At 41.4% G+C, this 21,417-nt stretch overlaps 1 protein-coding gene across 1 annotated transcript; it reads right to left on the bottom strand.

The window, feature by feature from the left end:
- Positions 1 to 1,064: 1,064 nt before the first annotated feature.
- On the bottom strand, positions 1,065 to 6,275 carry FZD1 (frizzled class receptor 1). The gene has a single exon (XM_007505001.3). The coding sequence runs from the start codon at positions 4,880 to 4,882 to the stop codon at positions 2,954 to 2,956; it is 1,929 nt and encodes a 642-aa protein (XP_007505063.1). The 5' UTR covers positions 4,883 to 6,275; the 3' UTR covers positions 1,065 to 2,953.
- Positions 6,276 to 21,417: the final 15,142 nt, after the last annotated feature.

Genomic DNA, 21,417 nt, shown 5'->3' with positions numbered 1-21,417 from the left:
AAGGACTTTTCAAAAAGTTACTTTATTTGTTTAAAGCAATCTGACAAGGGTAGGTGAGAAGTATATGTAAATTACAGTACAAATGCTACCTAAAATTTTAGGCTATAAACATTTACTTTTCCCAATGGGGAAAATATTTTCAATTTCCCTAACAGTTGAATAATAAAAACAGTTGTTTCAATCTCTTTATAATCTAAAGCATAATTGTAATATATATGTTCATTTTAGCAGGTTGTGATTGATCAAAAACACTACAATGTAAATATGTCACAAAAAAGTTTTGAATCTATAGAGTAACAGGTTTTTTTTTCTTTCCTCTTTCAAATGAAGCTATTCTGTTTTAAAGCTTCCATTTAAAAAAATAATTTAGATGATAAATCTGTCCTTATTTACAGGTTATAAAATGTTCAATAACCTGTATGTATACATTAAACTAAAAGAGACTAGAAAAATATCTTTAATAAAAACAATCAAAACTCCTTATAAAATAATTCCATGGGAAATTGCAATAAAAGGATTTTTGGAAGGGATACATTTGGGAGATTCAAAAGCCTTCCATCAATTTTTTTAAACTAAAAGTTATAAATCTAATTGTAGCATAAAATGATTAAAACTACATTTTATTGCTTGTTTCTGAATATTCAGAACTGGAGGGAGAAGTTAATCTCATAAATATTTTGACAAAGGCATCAAAACAAAAAATGCTAAAAAAAATAGTAAATATGTAAATCTATTGAGGTTTTTTGTTTTCCAGTTTGGGGTGACAAAATCATAAGCTTCCTGGGCAACATTCTTACAAATTTCTATTTTCCTCCTTTATAAAAGCAGCCTTTTCTTGGGTTGAATGATATCGACCAAAACAGAGATCCTGATTATGATTTCCATAGTTCTTTGGACAGACAGATTTATCAAAGCCACCCTAAATGCTGATGGAGCAAACCTGTTTCATGGATTCCTGTGCTGAATTCCTCATACAGGGGGACAAGCTTCTGAGACCCTTATAAAATGTAAAGACAGCACAGACAGTACAAGCTCTATTCCTGTGAGGCACAAAGACCATAGCATTTTATACAAAACCTCAATTTTTTTATTTGCGAAATTAAAAATATGATATTTGATATATATAAACTTCTATTCCTCTATAAATATAGATGATCTTGTGATAGTGAACAGAATAAATGCATACCAATTTTTTAAAAAAAGAAACCTTTGCATTTTAGGGTTATGACAGTCACAGATTAATTTAGGACCTTAAGTACAGCCTTTATGATATATTCTTAAAGTTTAAAACAATGCAATCAGGACAACTGCATTTCTCCTCCTTTCCTTCCACACAAATTCACAAAATAAAAATATGATTTGTTCATTTTTTTTACATGTACTAATCTGTGAGGGAAGGAGAAGCACCCACGTTTTTTGGGGAGCAGAACTTGATCTCCTTCTCTCCCTGTAAGTATGCAATATCATTGTAATGATGAAGTGAACCTTCCAGGATCTTCTCAAGTTCTTCATCAGGGGGTATGGACTGTTTCCCCCCTCCCCCACCCCATTACCTAGTCTCAGTTTTTTAATAAGGAGAATGGGTTAACAATGTACATTTTTTGTTTGCTTGCTTACAGAGTTCTGCATTATAAGATTAATTAGTAACTCCTTTGTAAATTGATCTCAAAAAGTGACTAGAGCAATACACTGTGAGAAAACCCATATTCCTAAACTCCTTAAGTTTTCTGATCCTGTTTATATTTTGTTGTTCTGTTAATGACAATAAATATCAATTTTCCAATAAAGATTTCCAGGTGATCTCAACTGTTTTGTTTACAGAAGAGTAAACTATAAACACTTGAGCTGTCTCAATCGAGGAGGCAGACTGCCAAAAATGAGTCTACAATTGAAATTAACATTTTCAAACCACCATTTTCAGTCTCTTCCAACCCACACAAAGTGTGATGCCTCTTCTGAAAGCTCAGTCACCACATTTTTTTCCATGAGGTTGGCCAAATCTATTTCAGATTTTACACACTCAGGGAAAAAAAAAATGAGTTCATCCATAAAAAAGTAGACTGGAAAACAAGCTTGGAATTCACATCCTATTCACCCTCAAACCAGGTTAAATGTCAGTATTAAGAGTGCCTGGGAATGAGAGGTGGGTTGTGGTAGAAGGCTGAGGACTGTCAGCACCCACAATCTGTCAGGTCCCTGGTGAGCTTTGAGCACAGTTCACATAGAAAATTCAGTTTTATAAAGTAAAAAGACAAGGCTTCAGAATCTGCCCCCAGGGGAGGGTGGAATTGGGACTGGCAGGGCTCCCAGTTTAGGGTTTGGAAGGCTGGAAGAGATCTGAATTCCCCCACCCCACTTCAGAAAGGGAGGTGGGGTCAGAGGGAAAGGAGGGGATAATTGTCAGACATGGCAACAAAATCAAGACTTCTCTGCTCAACCCCGAGCAGATGGCTCTGAAAAACCTGTGTGAAGGAGGGAATGGGAGCCCCCCTCCCCTTTTCTTTTTGGAATATTTGGGGAGGAAAACACCCAGGGAAGAAAATCTGGGAATGGTTAAAAATCCCTAAATAATTAAAAACGTGATTTTTCCATCATTTAAATACAAATATACTTACAAAAATCTTACACAGGCTATTTACAATCATAAAACCATAAAGTCTTGGTACCAGAGAGTGAGGTGCCAATATTCAGTATGTCCCAAATCTCTCCTAGCAGTTAAGTCCCCTTGTTTGCTTGCTTCCAGGGAGGGTTCTAGAGATTTGAAGGTTGTTGTTTGTTTGTTTGTTTTTTAAATGTGTGAGAGGAAGCACATCTGGAAAGAGCCCACGTACAGCCCAGAGTCAAACAAGTGGAATGAATCCGATGGAGCTACCTTTTCAGGGATGGGAAAGTAGAGGAAACTGGAAATGGCTTTTTGTTGGGGCTGTGTGCCTGTGGGATGGACGTTTCCCTCTCAAACGGTGGTTTCCCCTTGTTTGCTGTTGGTAAGTCTGGTATAGAACTTTCTCCAAGAGTTGAGGGTCTTTCCTGACCAGATCCAGAACCCAGAGGTGATACCCACAATCAATGTCATGAGGTACTTGATCATGAAGACTGTGAAGTCAGGGCTCATGGGTGGGTGGGGAGGGCCACCGCCACCACCCTGGTGGTGAGGGCAAGGGATGGCATAGCTCTTGCAGCTCTGGGCCACCCAGCTTCGTTCCCACTGTTCTCTGAAGGCTTGCTCATAAAAGTAGCAGGCAATGACAATGGTTGCAGGTACCGTGTAGAGGACGCTGAAGACTCCTATACGGACCATGAGCTTCTCTAGCTTCTCCGTCTTGGTGCCATCGTGCTTCATGATGGTTCGGATTCGGAAGAGTGACACGAAGCCAGCCAGGAGAAAGGAGGTACCAATGAAGAGATAAACAAAGAGGGGTGCCAGCACGAAGCCCCTCAGAGCATCCACGTTGTTCAGCCCGACAAAGCACACCCCACTGAGTATGTCTCCATCCACCTGACCCAGTGCCAGAATGGTGATAGTCTTGATGGCTGGCACTGCCCAGGCTGCCAGGTGGAAATACTGTGAATTGGCCTCAATGGCCTCATGGCCCCACTTCATCCCCGCTGCCAGGAACCAGGTGAGAGAGAGGATCACCCACCATATGGAGCTGGCCATGCTGAAGAAATACAGCATCATGAAAAGGATAGTGCAACCCTCCTTTTTGGTGCCCTGGGCCACCGTTCGGGCCCCATCTTCGGCAAACTTTTCATTGCATACCACCCGGTCCTCCAGCAAGAAGCCGGCGATGTAGGCCACAGCCACTGCAGTGTAGCAACCTGAGAGGAAGATGATGGGCCTCTCCGGGTAGCTGAATCTCCGCATGTCCACCAGGTACGTGAGCACCGTGAAGAGCGTGGAGGCACAGCAGAGCACAGACCAGATGCCAATCCAAGTGCGGGAGAAGCGCAGCTCCTCCGGACCGAAGTACATGAGGCCGTACACCTTGGTGGGCTCGCATGGGGCGCCGCAGTCCTTCTCCCCCAAGAAGTGGTAGTTGAGGTAGGAGGGCACTTTCAGCGCCCGCGGGCAGGAGAACTTGCCCCGCTCCGAGGAGGAGGCGCCCCCGGATCCGATGCCGCCTCCTCCGCGGCCACCCCCGGCTCCGGCTCCGCTCCCGTGCTGGGGGTTGCTGGTCCAGAACTCTGGGAGCAACGAGGGGGTCGGGGTGCCCTTGTCCGACGTGTTCTGGCCCACGCAGAGTTCGCCGGCGCCGTGCACGGGGAACTTCTCGCAGCGGAGCGTGTCGGGCCACTGGAAGCCGAACTTATTCATAAGTGCCTCGCAGCCTTGGCGGGCCCGCTCGCACAGCGAGCGACAGGGAGGCAGCGCCTGCTCCAGGACTGTGCACACAGGCGCGTACATGGAGCAAAGGAAGAACTTGAGCTCAGCCGAGCACTGTACCTTCACCAACGGGTAGAACTGGTGCACCTCGAGCCCAGCGTCCTCCTGGTTCGTGTGGCCCAGCAGGTTGGGCATGATGGTCTGGTTGTAGGCTATGTCGGTGCACAGCGGGATGGAGATGGGCTGGCAGTAGCCGTGGTCCGGGATGGAGATGCCGCGCTCGCCGTGGTACTGCTGCTGGGGCTGGGGCTGCGGTTGTTGCCCTCCCGCCTGAGGCTGCTGCGGTGGCGGAGGCTGCGGTGGCTGCCCGGCGGGGCCCGGCCCCTGCCCCTGCCCCTGCCCGGCCGCCTGCGTCCGGACCCCCGACGGCAGCGCGGACAGTAGCAGCAGCAGCAGTAGCAGTAGCAGCGGCAGCGGCAATCTCCCGAGCGCCGCCGCACAAAGTTGCCGGCGCTCACCGCCGGTCGCGACCGTCCTAGGAGCCCCCAGCTCAGCCATACTTTCTCAGCCCCGTCCCGGGCGCCGCTCCGCCCGAGCTGCTGCCCTCGTCGCCCTGCGCTAGCTCCGCGTCCCGCAGCCGGCGCCGCCGCCGCGGAAACTGACGATTCATGAAGTGTCGGCGGGGGTCGAACCGGGGAGAGCCCCGAGTGCCGGTTTGTCCGGCGGGCGCTGCCGCTCGGCGGCGAGCGGCGCAGCTCCGGCGTCCCGGGCCCCGGCGAGAGCGCACCTCTGCCTCCGCCTCCGCCTCCGCCTCCGCCTCCGCCGCCGCCGCCTGACCATTTGTGTCAATCCCTCAACTGGGCTCCCTCTCCCTCTCCCTCTCCCCGACCGGTTTCCAGGCGCCCCGGAGTCTGTCTTTCACTTAGAGGGAGGAGCCTTGAAACCGACGCGGAACTTGTGGGCTAAGGGATCGTCACCCAATCACTGCATCCGCTTCCCGGCGAAAAAGAGCTAGCCACTGTCTACTTGTAGGCCAGAAGAGGTGGAGGTGGAGGGAGGAGGGGGGAGTCGGTGCGTTGGCGAGCCAAGCTCGGGCACAAAGAGTGGGGTTTGGTCTGCGGCGGGACAGGCTTGATTGCTTTTGCTTTAGCCGAAGAAAGAGGCAGGACCCGCAGGAGAATAGTCCCATATGCTGTTGGGGAGAATGAATAGGAGTTGGCAGACCGGGAGACTCTCCTTTTCTTCATTTTCATGTTTAAAAATTCTGCTCTTCACGCTGGTTACAACGTAGCAAATAGGGAACAGCCCTCAGAATAGCTGCTTCTGAATGAAGGGGCTCACGGCGTTTAAGCTTGTGTCTGTCAAAGTTTTCAGTGAATCGAATTCTCGGGCCATTCTTGGCACTTGGGAGCCTGGGCTTGGCAGACCTTACGGGGTGCTTCTGCGAGCTGTGCCTCGCTTTTTGTGAACCAGAAGGAAAAGTTCTTTCTGGGTTCTGATTATCCGAGCGACAACCAACACAAAACCTGTTTTTGGACGGAAATCAAGAAAGTAAAGTCCGCGGCTCTCACCTTCCTCCTCCATTCATTAAGCCAGAGACAAAAGCTAAGAAAAGTGCCCCTTAATTCTTTAGAACAGAGCTTCCAGCCCGGGGTGCTTAAAGGTTTTTACATTTTATTTTATTTTGCTACCTGTATAACATTAGAATTGGTTTCCTTTGGAATCTTGTGTATTTTTGTATCTAAAAACGTTATTCAGAGAAGAGATCCATAGACTGCCCAAGGGATCCAGAGCACAGAAAAATTCCCTGTAAAAGGAATTGGAGAATTCGGTATCTGGCTGAAGCCTCTTGAAATCAGGGCGGTCTTTCCTTGAAGACCTCTAAGTCAGCCAGGGTTGGGAGTGGCTGTTGTTCATCGCTCCACACCGGTCGTGCCCAGCCTAGGCCTGTGAAAAACTGAAATATTTTGAGGTACCTCCGGTTCTCAAGAATAGAGAAAAAAAATAACAGTATGCTGGCTAGGCAGTGTTTGTGAAAACACCTGAAATCCTAGGGGGACCTAGAAGGAACTAGGGTTTCTTTGACCACTGACTTTGGGGTTTTTTGACTGTGACCAGCTCCCTAAGGGGGTTGGGGGATAGAATTATAAAGCAAGCTGTGCATCTCCTACTCTAATTAGGAAATGGAATTTTATTTATTTATTTTGATCCAGGGAGTTATTTCATCAGACCAAAGAACTTCCATTTTGGATACTCCCTTCACCATTGTAGATCAAGCAGCTTGTCTGTAAGTTATAGTTTTAGAGTTTCCAGCATCACTGAGATAGTAAATGACTTGTCCAAGGATTCCCCAGTTAGTATCCGAAAACCAGACTCCAAAGCTGCTAGGTCAGCTTAGCTCTTGCCAGAACTACATACCTGTGTATCCTCCTATGTAAATTTTTCTGGTGATATTTTAATTCAGTGGCATAATCATATCATTCCACCCCACTACCTTCCCAAGACTGGAAGATCTATTTTCCAAGTCTTGTCAGTATGCTTTCCCTTTATCTCCAGCCTTCTTTCAGGAACTTTTCTCTAAAATCCTCTCCTTTTAGTAATCCTGCTACTTTATTTAGAGTTAGGTATTGTTCTTTTTGGGGGGGGGGCAGGAAAATGTCTTCAAAGCCCATACATCTGTATCTCATTATTGGAAATGATAAATGTCTATAACCACTAGAGCCTAAAGAAAGGAAAGGAAAGGAAACCTTTGGGATCCTTCAGTGTTTTTTTTTTCATGCCCACCCCTTTTTTTCTAGCCTCTATTACCCAGGGTCCTACCCACTAATTCCTTCCTAATACTCCATGTTGTTGATAATCATCATGGTGTCATGGCTAGAAAGTCAAGAGGTCTTGTACAAGTCACTTACATCTTAGTGCAGGTACCAACCTGTACTGGTAAAGAGAGTTTCCTCATCTGAGAGTTCCCTATTCCAATAAAATTGCAGATCCAGTCACAATTCTTACTCTATGTTCTTGACCCTCTGGCCTAGAAAAAGAAAACCAAAAACTTGCTGGTTTTCTATGACCACATGGCTAGAAAGTATGGCAGCTCAGATTTAAAACCAGCAAGTCTCAGTTTTAAATCTCAGCTGCCATAATGACTAGCCATGTGGTCATAGGGAAGTCATTCTACTTCACAGAACCTCAGTTTTCCCAATCGTAAAATGGAGATAATTTTTATGTCAATGCTCACTAAGATGTTGGGAGTAAAGCACTTGTAAACCATAAAATGTGAGATGTCATTTTCTGCATCATCATTATTAATCATATTATTATTTCCAACTCCAAACCAAAATTTACCTTGTTCCATATTTTAAATGCCTCAAAGCCCTGCTAAATGATTCACTACTAACTTAATCTATGCCCAAAATCAATCAATATAAATTAATAGTCATTTATTAATTTCAAATCACTGATAGTAGCTTAATGTAGTGTCTTTATAACATTTATCTTCAGTGCTCCCAAAGGAGCGAGTAATATAGGGATTTCTGCCAAAGTGTCTAAGGGCCATGCCCAATGTGGGGGGGAGAGTGGAGAGTCCTTTGCCCAACATGACAGGTGGCCTATGGGGTATGAGAACTGATTAGCTGGTATGGTACCCAAATTCTCGCCTGTGCTGCTAGAATGAGTTTTTTTTCTATATAGGGCCCTGCTTTGGAAGCACAAGAATTCTGGGAATTTTTGTGCCTCCAAAGTCAGGCTACATGTAAGCTAAAGATCTTAGAGATGATTTATGAGAAGTGAGACTATGGGTGAGGTCTCAGTTTCCTTATCTGTAAAGTGAATGAGTTAGACTACATGATGTGAAAGGTCCTTTCCAATTCTCAATCTTTGATTCTAGGAGTCTCAATGTACTAGCTTAATGTGTTCCCCACCTTGGATCGTATCCCCAAATTGGGTTGCATCACAGCATTTCTTCTTGCAGCAAAGCACAGATGCCCACTTCTAACAATAATTTATTCCTTTACTTCACACACACACACACACACACACACACACACACACACACACACACACACACAGAGTAGCAAAAAGTTTGGAGTGCTAGGGTGTTAAGCCTAGAAGAAGAGCCCAATCATGGGGGCATTTAGGTGGCTCAGTGGATAGAGCCAGGTCTGGAAATGGGAAGTCCAGGGTTCAAATTTGGATTCAGACACTTCCTAGCTGTATGACTTTGGATAAATCACTTAACCCCAGTTGCCTAGCCATTATTGCTCTTCTGCCTTGGAACAATATTTATTCTAAAATAGAAGGTAAGGGAAGAAGGAAGGAAGGAAGGAAGGAAGGAAGGAAGGAAGGAAGGAAGGAAGGAAGGAAGGAAGGAAGGAAGGAAGGAAGGAAGGAAGGAAGGGAGGGAGGGAGGGAGGAAGGGCAAGCCAATCACAATATCTTAGATCTTTTTTCTGCTTAACATTTTATTTGGGTAAAGACAGATGCAACTTTCATCACACTTGTGGAAGGATAGCTTAAACATGCTGGATGATGAGTCCATATCCAAAAATATCTTGACAGCCTAGAACATTGAGTTGAATCCAAGAAGATTAATTTTATTAGAGACCAACGTCAAGTCTTATACTTAGGTACCAGAAATCAACTTTATATGCATAAGACAATGGAGGTACAATTAGACAGAAGCTTATCCAAAAATAAAGATTTAGGAGTTTTAGTGAACTATATGTTCATTGTGAGTTAGTAGTGTGACATAGCAGCTTTAAAAAATCTAATGGTTCTTGGACTACATTAAGAGAAGAATAGTAAAACTAAGGAGGTAAAAACCTCACTGCATTGTACCCTTATTATATCCTTTCTGGAATATTCTATTCGGTTAAAGGCAATGATAAATTGGAAAGCATTCAGAGTAGTTGCAATCAGAATGGTGAAGGGCCTTGAGTCCACATCATCTGAGGATCATTTGGGGGAATTGAGGATGTTTACTTAGACAAAAAGAAGACTGGGGGATATGATAGTTGCTTTCTGGTATTCAGAAGAGTTGACATGTAGGGGAAAAAAAGTTGTACTTCTTTTGTTTGATCCCCAGAAAATAACACCAGACACAAAGGATGGAAATTTTAAAGAGGCAAAGTTATAACTGATGTCAGGAAACACTGACCCAAACTTGAAGCTATCCAACAAGTAATGGAGTGCTTCAGGAGGATTCCTCCTCCTTTGAGGTCTATACAAGGAGAGGTTAGATAACCACTTGTCTGGTGTGTTGAAGTGGGGATTCCATTTGGGTATAGATTAGAGTGGATAGTGTCCAAATTCTGTCATTCCATGAAACTAGGGCAGACTTATAACCAATAGTAACCTTAGGTGGCACAGTGGTAGAGTGCCAGCAATGGAGTCAGGAAGACCTGAGTTTAAATCCAGCTTCAGACACTTCCTGGCTGTGTGACCCCAGGCAAGTCTCTTAACCCTATTTGCCTCAGTTTTCTCATCTGCAAAATGAGCTAGAGACGTAAATCAAACACTCCAGTATTTTTGCCAAGAAGAGTCCAAATGGGGTGATGAGGAATCAGACAGAATAATAAACTAAACAACAACCATCTCAATGTTATAGAGGAGGAGTTGATGGAAAGAGAAGAGGCAAGCAGAAGGGAAGAAAGAACCTGGAGAGGGATGGAAGGGATGTTTCCTTTTTTAAATTCTACTTTTTAATTCTGATGAAATTATTTACCCAGAGTATTATGATGTTTGGAATCTTCAGAGGAAGTTGAGTAAATAAGAACAGACTATTATTTCACAATTAATAAAATATTTTCATTTAAGTGAAGTGACATGTATAATATTATTCTCCGATGGGCTTGGTTGCGTCAGAGCAGTCATCATTGTAGTCATGTTATCTTATCTCAGGTATCTTGTTTTACCAGCCCTTTCCCAAGTCCCCCAAACTTTCCCAAGATGGATTATTCTGTCAGATTCAGTGTTGCTAATTTCCACACCACAGGTAACCAGTTCATTTTAGATGCAGCCTAGTGTATATAAGCACATTGAAGTAAATGTCCAAATCGTGGGTGGGTATTGCAGAACTGTCCTTGTTTTTGAATGAGAAACTAGAACTGGCTTTCAATGAAAGAAGGAAGATATCTGAAAAGGTCACTGCAAATGCATGCACAAATAGTGGAGAGCTTCTCTTGTCCCATATGTTCCCCAAATGTGCCCAGTAATTCAAGTGGATGAAAAAAACCTATGTTAAGAGTCTTTGGCTTGCAAGGCACTGTGCTAGACTCCAAGGATACTAGATTGTCTTTGAGATCCTTCCCAGATCAGATTTTGTATGATTTTGTGATTAAGGCTTAGACTCACGTTTGCCTTTTAAAAAGCCAGTGTGTTATAATGAAATGATCTAGAAACCTTTGTTTAAAACCTTTACCTTCCATCTTAGAATCAATACTAAGTATTGGTTCTAAGGCAGAAGAGTGGTAAGTGACTTACCCAAGATCACTCAGCTAGGAAGTGCCTGAGGTCAAATTTGAACCCAGGACCTCATATCTCCAGACCTCACTCTCTTTCCACTGAGTCACCTTGCTGCCCCTCCAAACTTTTTTTAAATTATGAGCTTCTATAAGGGAAAATTTTTCAAGCAGGAAATCCAATATGTGTATACTTACATAAATTATATATGTATTTATTACTATACTGATAATCATTATAATTTTAACACAAAATGGAAATTTTTAAGGTGATGAGATGCAAATGAAATATTATTTAATCCTAGTGTCACGGGAAGCCACTGGAGCTTATTGAGTAGGAGGAGTGACTTGGTCATACTTTTGATTTGGGAAAATAATTTTGACCACTGTATGGAGAATGCATTGGAGAAGGGGAGAGAATAAAGGCAGAGAGACCAGTTAGGAGGTTATTACTATAGTCTAAGCAAGAGATGATGAAGTCTTCAGGTCTTCACCTGGGGTAGTGACTGGATAATCAGAGAGAAGATGACAGAATTATGGGATATAATGATGATAGTGGAGGCAAGATTTGGCAATTTATTTTAGATATTCAGGGTGAGAACCTAAAAAATGTTGCTCTCTTGTCTGAGAGGAAACAGCCTAGAACTCAGAGCTACCCTCCTCTACAGGCACTAGCTGTGCTTCTAGCCCTTCCACAAGATTGTCAGTGGCACAAGCAATTGGTACCCTGGGGGGTGGGAGGATAATTTTCCCAATGGCCCCTGCAAAGCTCCTGCTATGGCTACCCAGGTACACATTCAGTTGTAATTCTATAAGAGGGTCCAGCAAAAAGGAAAGAGCAGCATTGGGAGAGAAGGGTAACTAAGGTTTCAATGGTGACCAGGGATTGTCCGATATGACCCATCATCATCCCACTTTCTGATTGGGTGATCACACTCCCTCTCTTTTGTGTCACACCAGAGCTCCCACTTTGAAGACAGCTGGTGTAGTGAATACCGGACTGGCCTTGGAATAAATTAGGAATGCTTGAATTGAGTCTTGCCTCATGAACATGGGTACATTAAAGGGTTAAGTCATGCAGCATCCCAGTGCCTCTGGCAACTTTCTAAGACTATAGGTGGCTGAGCTTCAACTGGGCAGGACATTTCCACATAGACAATTCCCTACTGCTGAAATCTCAAGACCAAAAAAAAAACAACACCATGACTTGGAACCAAGTGGTAGAAGCTTTGATTCACTCCTGATTATCAGAAGTGGAAAGTGTAGACAAAGCAGCTCAGTACTCTCATCATTTAATTCCTAGGGAGGGCATATTCATTAGCCAGCCCCATGATTAGTGACAGATACATTTCAGACACTGCTGCACCCAAGGTGGCCTCATGGAGGATCTTTGCCAAGAGCCAAATGCCATTGCTGTCATTTGGTGGCATCTTGGTGGTAACTCTGTGCCATGTGATTGACTTACCTGGGGACACACCTGGACCATCTAGCACAGATCTCTATCTCGTTTCCTCTTGGAAGAATGACAGCCCCAGAGTTTCTGCAGAGGCCAACTCATCTTCAAAAACAAAGCAAATCAAAAGAAAACAAAACAAAAACCCCAGCTTGGTTATTTTGCAACACCTTCCAAATAAATAAACAAACATGTCTTTCATTTCTTCCCCCTTGTGTGTGGTGTAGGTAGAGTCCTTGGATTCAGTTACACACCAAGCCCCCATTTCAGAGAGTCTTTGGTTTTTGGTTTTTTAAACCCTTAGCTTCTGTCTTAGAACTGATTTCAAGTATCAGTTCCAAAGCAGGCTAACAATAAGGGCTAGGCAATTAGGGTTAAGTGACTTGCCCAGGGTCACACAGCTAGACAAAGTCTCTGAATGGACCAGTCTTCCTTCCTAAAAATTTAATCTTCCCCAGTGCAATTTACAACAACTTTTCATAATAATGATAATAGTGGTAGTGGTAGTTAGCCTTTATATATATCCTTTTAAGGCTTGTAAAGCACTCTATATCATTTTATCTTCACAGCAATACTGAGAAATGAGTGTTAATATCCTCATTTTACAGATGGGAAAACTGAGGCATCTGGCTCTTAAGTGATTTACCCAAAGTCAAAGAGCTGGCAAGTGTCTGAAGTCAAACCTGAACTCAGGTTTTCTTCTTTCCAGGTCCAGCATTTGGAGTTACAATTAGAGTTGGAGGCAGAATTAGGGTTAGAATAAGGGGTAAATTTGCTACCCACCTAAATGTTATTTAATTTGGAAAGAGCACAAATTCATTCATTAGACATTTTTATTAGAAACAAAAAAAAATCTCAAATCATCTTCTAGCAAAATGTCAGTTCCTTGAGGGCAGGGCTGCCTCACTTTGGTACTTGTATCTCCAATTCTCTGCACATGGCAGTCTCTTAATAGCTGTTTTTTGATTAATCAGTAGGAGACTAGATGAGGAGATAAAACTGCATAAATATCATTTTTAAAAAACATTTAAAGAAATTATTTATAAATATTTTAATGTAGAAAAAATTTAAGAAAAAATGAAATTGGATAAAGAGAATCAGGGCTTCTTATAGGATATTAAGGTAGCCTCTGAGTCAGGAAGATCTGGGTTCCAATTCTGCTTCAGACAAGAACCAGCTGAGTGACTCTGAATAAGTGACTTGACCTCTTAGTGCCCCCAGGCTATAAGCTGCAGAAGGAGGGGAAATTTGCCTTGGTGGAGGGAATTTTCTCACTTTCCCTGAACCAGCAAAATAACAGGTCTGGATATATAGAGAGTCAGAAGAGACCTTAGAGAGCACCTTAACTAACTCTTCATTTTACAAATTAAGAAACTGAGACCTAGATTGGTTAGGAGACTAACCTAAGAGATGGGAGGTTCTGGGTTCAAATGTGACCTCAGACTCTTCCTAGCTGTGTGACCCTGGGCAAATCCCTTAACCCCCATTGCCTATCCCTTATCACTCTTCTGCCTTGGAACCAATACATAGTATTGATTCTAAGATGGAAGGTAAGGGGTTAAAAAAAAAGAGAGAGACTAATCTAAGCTCACACAAGTATTTAGTGGCATAACTAGCATTTAAACGGAGGTCCTGATCGAGTTAATAATTACTCAAAAATCTGTAAATTAAAATTATTGTAATAAAGAGTTGCCTTTTAAGCCTTTTTCCCTTCTGAATATAAAATCTGCTCTCTCACTGAACTTTAGAACTCAGTGTTTTAGGAGCACTGGATTTAAAGACACACATCAGATTGCACTGCTTTTATGCTTTCCCTGCATGTATGCTCTACCTGGCAAAACTTGCAAAAGCACACTGTCTTTACATTCCAGGGAACAAGCAGGACTTCTGCAAGCATTTGGGAAAGAATTGACGATGATCCCTTGTAAATGAAAGCCTCCGGCTGCTCAGGCTTCCAGATTTACTCTCGATTGGCTGGACTGGACTTGGAACAAGTGCTCGAAAAAGTTTGGGAGAACAAGAAAACGTCTGCTCATCCTGCCTGGTGGTTTGGCATTTTTTAGTCCATGTCAGGAAATCCCTTTATATCTCTGCTTTCAAACCAAGTCATATCCTGTTCAAATGCTCTTATTATAGTATTATTCTGCTTTCCTTAATTTGTATTTTCCCCCTTAAGATGACATGAAAATAGTCCTCCTTAATTTCAGGAAGCTTCTTTCTAGCTTCTCACTTTTAGGGTGGCAATTTGTACAAGATTCCTCCCACCCCAGGCCCCGATGCCACAGACTGTGGGTTTAACCCCTCTCTGCCTCAGTTTCCTTCTCCATAAAATGGGAATAACAGCACCTGCCTCCCAGAGTTGTGCAGATAATATAAGAAAATGTAAAGAGCTTTTCAAACTTTAAAGCACTAGATCAATGCTAGCCATATATCTTGTATTATTATTTTATTATATTTGTTATTATTTTAATTATTAGAATGTTTCTTGGCACATCTCTTGTATTTAATTTTTTATGTGCATGTCATTTCCTCTCAGTAGAATATAAGCTTGCAGAGGATGGAGGCTGACTTATTTTTTGTATTTGAATCCAATCTTAAAACAATGCTTGTTGAATTGAATTGAATTGAATAGCAGGAAGACAGTCCAGGTGGCTTGGATCAGGTGGGAAATTCTATTTTGGTAGTGACTTAAGGTGGCACAATGGATAGAGCCAAGCCTGGCATCAGGAAGACTGACCTTCCTGAGTACAAATCTGACCTCAATCACTTTCCTAGCTGTGTGACCCTGGGCAAGTCACTTCACCCCCATTGCCTAGCCCTTACTGCGCTTCTGCCTTGGGACCAAAACACAGAATTGATTCTAAGATGGAAGCTAAGGATTTTAAAAAATTGATATTTTCATATCACATTCAGTTTTTTACATTTTAAATGTAGTTTAATAGTAGAGTGCCACTTAATGAGCTGGTTGAAGAATGTTTTGCCTCAGTTTACTCTTTGTTTGCCACTAGGAAAGCGACGACCTCTCTGGACCTTAGTTTCCTATTCAGTAAAATAGAGATAACAATACCCAGAGCACTCATTTCAAAGAGTGATTGTGAGAGATAAATGAGCTTTGAAATACTTGAATTGCTTTTTATAAATAATGATATGATGATATAAAATGATGATGATGATGATATGGTAGGGATAACGATGTGATGCTGATGTGAGAGATGTGACTTGAGTCCCCAGAGTGCCCTAAAGAGAAAGAAATCAGTTCTGTTGCCAGCCAAGCCAGCTCTCGCCCATAAAAAAGGACGATTCAGAACAGTCATCACTCTCAAAGAGGTTTCCCATCTTGGGGTCACAGAATGTAGAACTGAAAAGGATCTCAAAGGTCAAACTCTTCAAGATAGGCAATATTCAGCATCTCACAGTTTCAGAGGGGTGTCCTCTGACTCTAAATCTAGCCCTCTGTCCACTCCCCAGTGAAAAAAGCTTTCAACAATCCTACTGAAGGAATTTCCTTTTCATTTGCCAATTCATATATAAACACTCAGATTTCTAATTGTGATTTTACTTTGTTATAGGAAGAAAATAATAACAGGTGCCTATGTTTAAGAATCAAAATGTATGCATTGCTATTTATGGCAAAGAGAGTTGTGTTTGTCCACTGATGGGGGGACTCTATAAGAAATTCTTGAGGAGAAATGTATTCACTCATCTCAGATTTCTTGCTATTTCTGTTTTTTCTTTGGTACTGAATGACTTTCTCGATGGATAGCATTCTTGGTGAGGGAACTCCTTACACCTAGTCAGGTGGGGATCTTTCTATGACTTTGTAGATAAATTCCAAGATGTTTTTGAGTGTCACAGTGACTTGCCAAGGTCCAAAAGTCTAGTAAAAGCCAGAGGTGGGATTATAAATTCAACTCTTCCTGACTTTAGATGATTCTATTAAAAAGCAAACAAGCAAATGTTATAAATTCATGGTCTCTCTTAGCTGATCTAGGCTTCAGTTTCCTCTTATGGGGAAAGAGAGAGAGAGAGAGAGAGAGAGAGAGAGAGAGAGAGAGAGAGAGAGAGAGAGAGAGAGAGAGAGAGAGAGAGCTAATTTCTCTTGCTTCCAAAATTCTATGATCCTGTAACTTCCAATGATATAAATTGTGACAAGGAATGCTTAATTTTTAAAGTCTAGATGATTAAGTGGAACACTGGACCCAAGAGGTTATGCAGTCCATCCTCTTCATTTTCCAGATAAGCAAATTGAGACCCAGAAAGGTAATGAAATTTGACCAAGAATAAGCATTCAAAGCCAGATTCTTGGAATCCAAATCCATGGGTTCTTTACAGTGTACCATGATGTGCTGACTTTAGAACTATTAAAGACTCTTCTTTCACCTAAACTCCATTGTTTTATAAACCACATGAATTTATAAATGAATAAATAAAAAGTATTTATTACATGCTTATTAGGTTTCAAGCACTGAGCTTAAGTGCTAGGAAGACAAAGGTAAAAGCAAAGACAATCCCTGCCCTCTTGGAGCTTGTATTCTAGTGGTGGAGGGAAGTGGTGACTGAGGAGAAAAACTTTGATCTTGAAAGTTAAGGGAAGATGAGTAGTGCCTCAGGGGAGTAGATTGACCCATCCTATCCAGGAACAATGATAATTTTATGTAATCATGTTTCCTGGTTCTAGAACTGGAGGAGGAGATATGCAGGAAAGAAAACAAGAGGGAGACCCCAACAGCAGAAATCCCTTCAGGTTTCTGCTCTTGGTTCCAAGGTGGTTTGCCAGAAGGTTGTGGAGTAGGTGGTTGAAGAGGATAGAGTATAATTTATAAAGCGATGTTCTCCAAATAAATATTTTTGTTATAGATTTTTGCAGTTTGTATCCTATCAATTAATGATATTTAACATAGCATATGTATTCAGGAAATATTGAATGATATATTTTTTAATCTGGTCCTTCAAAATATTGCATATTTGCAAAATTTGCATTTGTGCAAAAAATTATTATTAGTCAATAGGCTTAGAAGCTGTTGGCCATGTTTTCTATCCCTGAACAAATATGGCAGAGCTAAGCAAGCTTTGAAAGGTAGAGCTGAATGCTTCCCCAGAAGAATAAAGTGACTCACAGGGACCAAGAAGGTGCTGCTTAATGACTGTTGGGAAGCCAGATCTTAGCACTATACCCTGTAATAGATTTCAGCATCCCAGAATTCTGCTGCCATCAAGAAATATTCTAACACAAAGGGTTTTCATCTTGAAGAGCAATTAAAATGTAAATTGCTAAAGCATAGAAATAGGAAGCTCACTTTTTTATGTGATTAATTTTCATACATCAAACTGAGTTACCTAGCAGATTCATGTTTTGGAAAAAATATAATTTACCAAAAAGTTATTATAATAAAATTGTAGATATTCAAATAACTATAAGCTACAATGGTTCTATTTTGAAAGAGAACACTGAGATGCAACTGGCACACTTCTGATTAGAAATGTGTATTATTGATGCTTCTGATTTATTCTGATTTATTTTTAGCAGTCTAGTTTTCTATGAGAGACCTAGAAAAGAAAATGATCTCTACCAAAGTCCTTGGAACTGTCAAATGGTTCACCATTAGAAACAGATTTTGCTTTGTCAATAGAAATGACTTTAAAGAAGAGACATCGACCATATGCTTTGCCCCTGAATCCTAGGGACCACGGGATTCTTCCAACTGACTTGCAACTGAAACCTTCCATATGGATTATCTCCACCATTAGGATGTGAGCTGTTTGAGAACTGGAACTGTCTTCCTTTTCTTTTTGTATCTCCATTGGCTAGCACATGGTAAGAGCGTAATAAAACTTTTTTTTTCATTTATTCAGGGATTCTGAAAAAAATCCCTTGGGGTTTTCTTTTGAAAAAAGTTGGTGAAAGTCACACTGCCTTCTTTTCCAGAATGGATGGATGGATCTATTGATCTTCAAAATAACACAGATTCTTGACTGGGAATTATTCTCCTTAGAGTTTAAGACAGGTTAGGAATTTTGCTTAAAGCTAATGGAAATAATTAAATTAAGATCAAATTCTGAGATCTTTTTAGAGGAAAAAAGTATCAGTGGTCATCTGAAACTCTGGCCAGTGGTTAATGGTAGCTAGCATTTATGCAGTGTCCAAAAAGGCTTAGTGAATTTTTTTTGTTCATTCTTAGTATCCATTCTAAGACAGAAGGAAAGAATTTTTAAAAAAACTGGTATAACTCAGCAGAGCCATGATCATAAAAGTGAGAATACTTATTCACGTGTTGCAGATTGGAACCTAGCCACATCCTGGTATTCTGTGAAACTCTTATTTATGGCAATCCTGTAAGTCCCCCATGGAGTATATATCCAACTTTAGAAAGGCCTCCCTGATGGTCTTTTCCAATTTTGTGGGTTCCATCACATTACTTGGGCCATCCAACTATCTTTTACTCACCTTACAAGACCAAGACTCCTCCATTTCCTTGGTGATTCATTTTAAACCATGCAAGTTACCTCTAGTAATTTGTCACTCCTTATTTTTTGCTTCTTGTGTATTTTTCCACTGATCTTTCTCTTGTCTATAGTTCTGATTCTTTAGAGATTGTGGGATTCTATGATTCCCAGCCACTCAGCAATACCTGAAGACTATTGCTATTAAGGAGATGGGTTTGTTTGTTTCAGGGAGTAACTTAGGATCATTAAAAGTGTTACTCAGTCTTGCCAGGAGTATCCAACCCCTTCTTTTCCTCTTGCTTAATTTTTGGCCCAGCTCATTGCCCATCTGTGATGCTTATCTAAGTAGGATGGACTGATGGAATTCATTCAGATAGCAGGCATTTTCCACAAAGTAAACATTTAACAACTAAAAACACAAAATTGTCTGAATAATGCACTTTTATGTTAAATTTGCATTATTAAAATTTCCTCAATCACTTTCTTAAATCTAACCAATCATCAGAATAATAATTCAAGCCCTGAATTGTAGCGTTTGCCAATTTCCAAGTGTAAGCACTCACACTGAATATTTAATAAGTGAATTTCATGAGCCAGCAGCTCTAATTCTCCATTCATTTGTTTTTTCCTCTTTTGAGAGTTTATTAATTTTGTTGTTATTGTTCGTTCATTTCAGTTATGTCCAATTCTTCATGACCCCATTTGGTATTTTCTCATCAGAGATATTGGAGTGGTTGGCCATTTCCTCCTCTAAGCTCATTTTACAGATGAGGAAACTGAGGCAGACAGCATTAAGTGACTTGTCCAGGGTTGCCCACCTAGGAAGTATCTGAGATCAGAGTTGAACTCTGGAAGAGTCTTCCTGCCATGAGGCCACGTGTTTTATTCATTGCACCACTTCCTTGTTAAGGAGATTCTCTTGTGGGCTTTGCTGACAGCACTGTGCCATTTGTGAGTGGAAGCATCTAAAAATCAAGGGAACAAATATTTACTAAGTGCCCATTATGAACTACCCACTGTTCTAGGTCCAGGGATATGAGAAAGACAAACCCTCAAGGAATTCTTATGCTAATGGAAGAAAGAACATACCGACAGCTATGTATGTATATGGTCTATATATTCAACTAAAGGAAAGCATCAGCATTGTCAGGGACTAGAAAAGGCCTCTTACAGATGGTGGTTGGGTGGCAAAATGGGTAAAGTGTTGGGCTTGGAATCAGAAAGATTAATATTCTTGAGTTCAAATCTGGCCTCAGACACATACTAGCATTATGACCCTGGACAAGTCATTTAATCCTGTTTGCCTCATCTGTCAATTTCCTCATCTGTCAAATGAGCTAGAGAAGGAAATGGCAAACCACTCCAGTATCTCTGCCAAGAAAGCCCCAAATGGAGTCATGCAGTTAAATATGACTGAGACATGGCTGAATAACAACAAAAGAAGGCTAGGGACAGCTGGATGGCTCAGTGAATTGAGAATCAGACCTGGATATTTGAGATCCTGGGTTCAAATTTGACCTTAGATACTACCTGGCTATGTGACTCTGGACAAGTCATTTCACCCCAATTGCCTGGCCCTTATCTCCCTTGGAAACAATACACAGTATTAATTCTAAGATGGAAGGTAAGGGTTTAAAAAAAAAACCCACCACCACCAAAGGAAGACAAGGAAGCCAAGACACCCTCCATGTAGGTGTAGATCATTCACAAAAATTATAGAGATTTTACAAAACTAGCTACATGAATTGGTATTGATTGATATCATCTTTGGAGCTTTTTGGTAATGATACCAGCTATGATTTTTTCCCACTTGGTACAGTATCTCCCCCCTTAACAAACTTATTAAGAACATCCCATGATGCTTTCAAAATGGTGCTGCCTGGAGCACAGTTCTCCTCTGTGGATGGTTCTTCTGGTCCAGCTGTTCTTAGCGTCATTTCCAAGAAGCATTTCCATTTCTTCATGGGGTCTGAGTTCAAATATATTTAAAGCAGAAGCCTGAATTTGTGAGGACTTGAGAATTACCAAGTTTCACAGAGCAGCTATAACACAGACATGGGCTCCTTTTCTATTTTGCTAAGTCTTTCCTTTTGCCTGCCAAAGCAAATTTGTTGAAGGAAAAGATGTTCTAGTAGATGGAGGATGTGAGAGACACTCTCAAATTTTCAGGAATCACAAACTTTGGTGTTTCAATTAAAGTATCACTCTGTGGAAATTCCCTTTCCAAAGAAATCGAAATGGCTGAAATCAAAGTGGTCCAGGGTTTTCTAGGCATTAGAGCATGTGCTGATTGACCCCAAAATGAGCTTTGCTTATCTGAAAGATTGAAAAATGAGACGAGAATGGATATGGAGTATTTATGGAGTCTAGTAACACCTAGCCTTCTCTTATTCCCTAAAGGACCATAATTATCCCTTGCAATTTGAGAAAACAAGTACAGTAATTAGTCTACTGGAATCTTATTAAGGATCGTAACTGTAACTCTTCAACCATGTACACCATGCCTTTCAATAGGTTTCTTCCCCAGATCCTTCCTTGGTTTTCCATTGGCCTGACTGATTTTCAGTGGAAGGACATTTATAATTGTTCTTTCTACAAATGATTTGGATACTAAAAGCCTAAAGTCTTTTCTGGCCTATTTCTATCCACCAGGTTCCCAAGATTATCAGGACTTCAGAACACTAAGCCAAATTTGCAGGAAAGGAAAGGGCTTCTAAAAATCATAAAACATCTACATGATA

Source organism: Monodelphis domestica, chromosome 5, assembly GCF_027887165.1.
Source record: "Monodelphis domestica isolate mMonDom1 chromosome 5, mMonDom1.pri, whole genome shotgun sequence".
In the NCBI taxonomy this organism is placed as follows: Eukaryota; Metazoa; Chordata; class Mammalia; order Didelphimorphia; family Didelphidae; genus Monodelphis; species Monodelphis domestica.
This window is presented reverse-complemented; position numbering and strand designations above follow the sequence as displayed.

Coding starts and splice junctions, on each gene's coding strand:
- FZD1 (XM_007505001.3), bottom strand. CDS start 4,882: ATGGCTGAGCTGGGGGCTCCTAGGACGGTCGCGACCGGCGGTGAGCGC.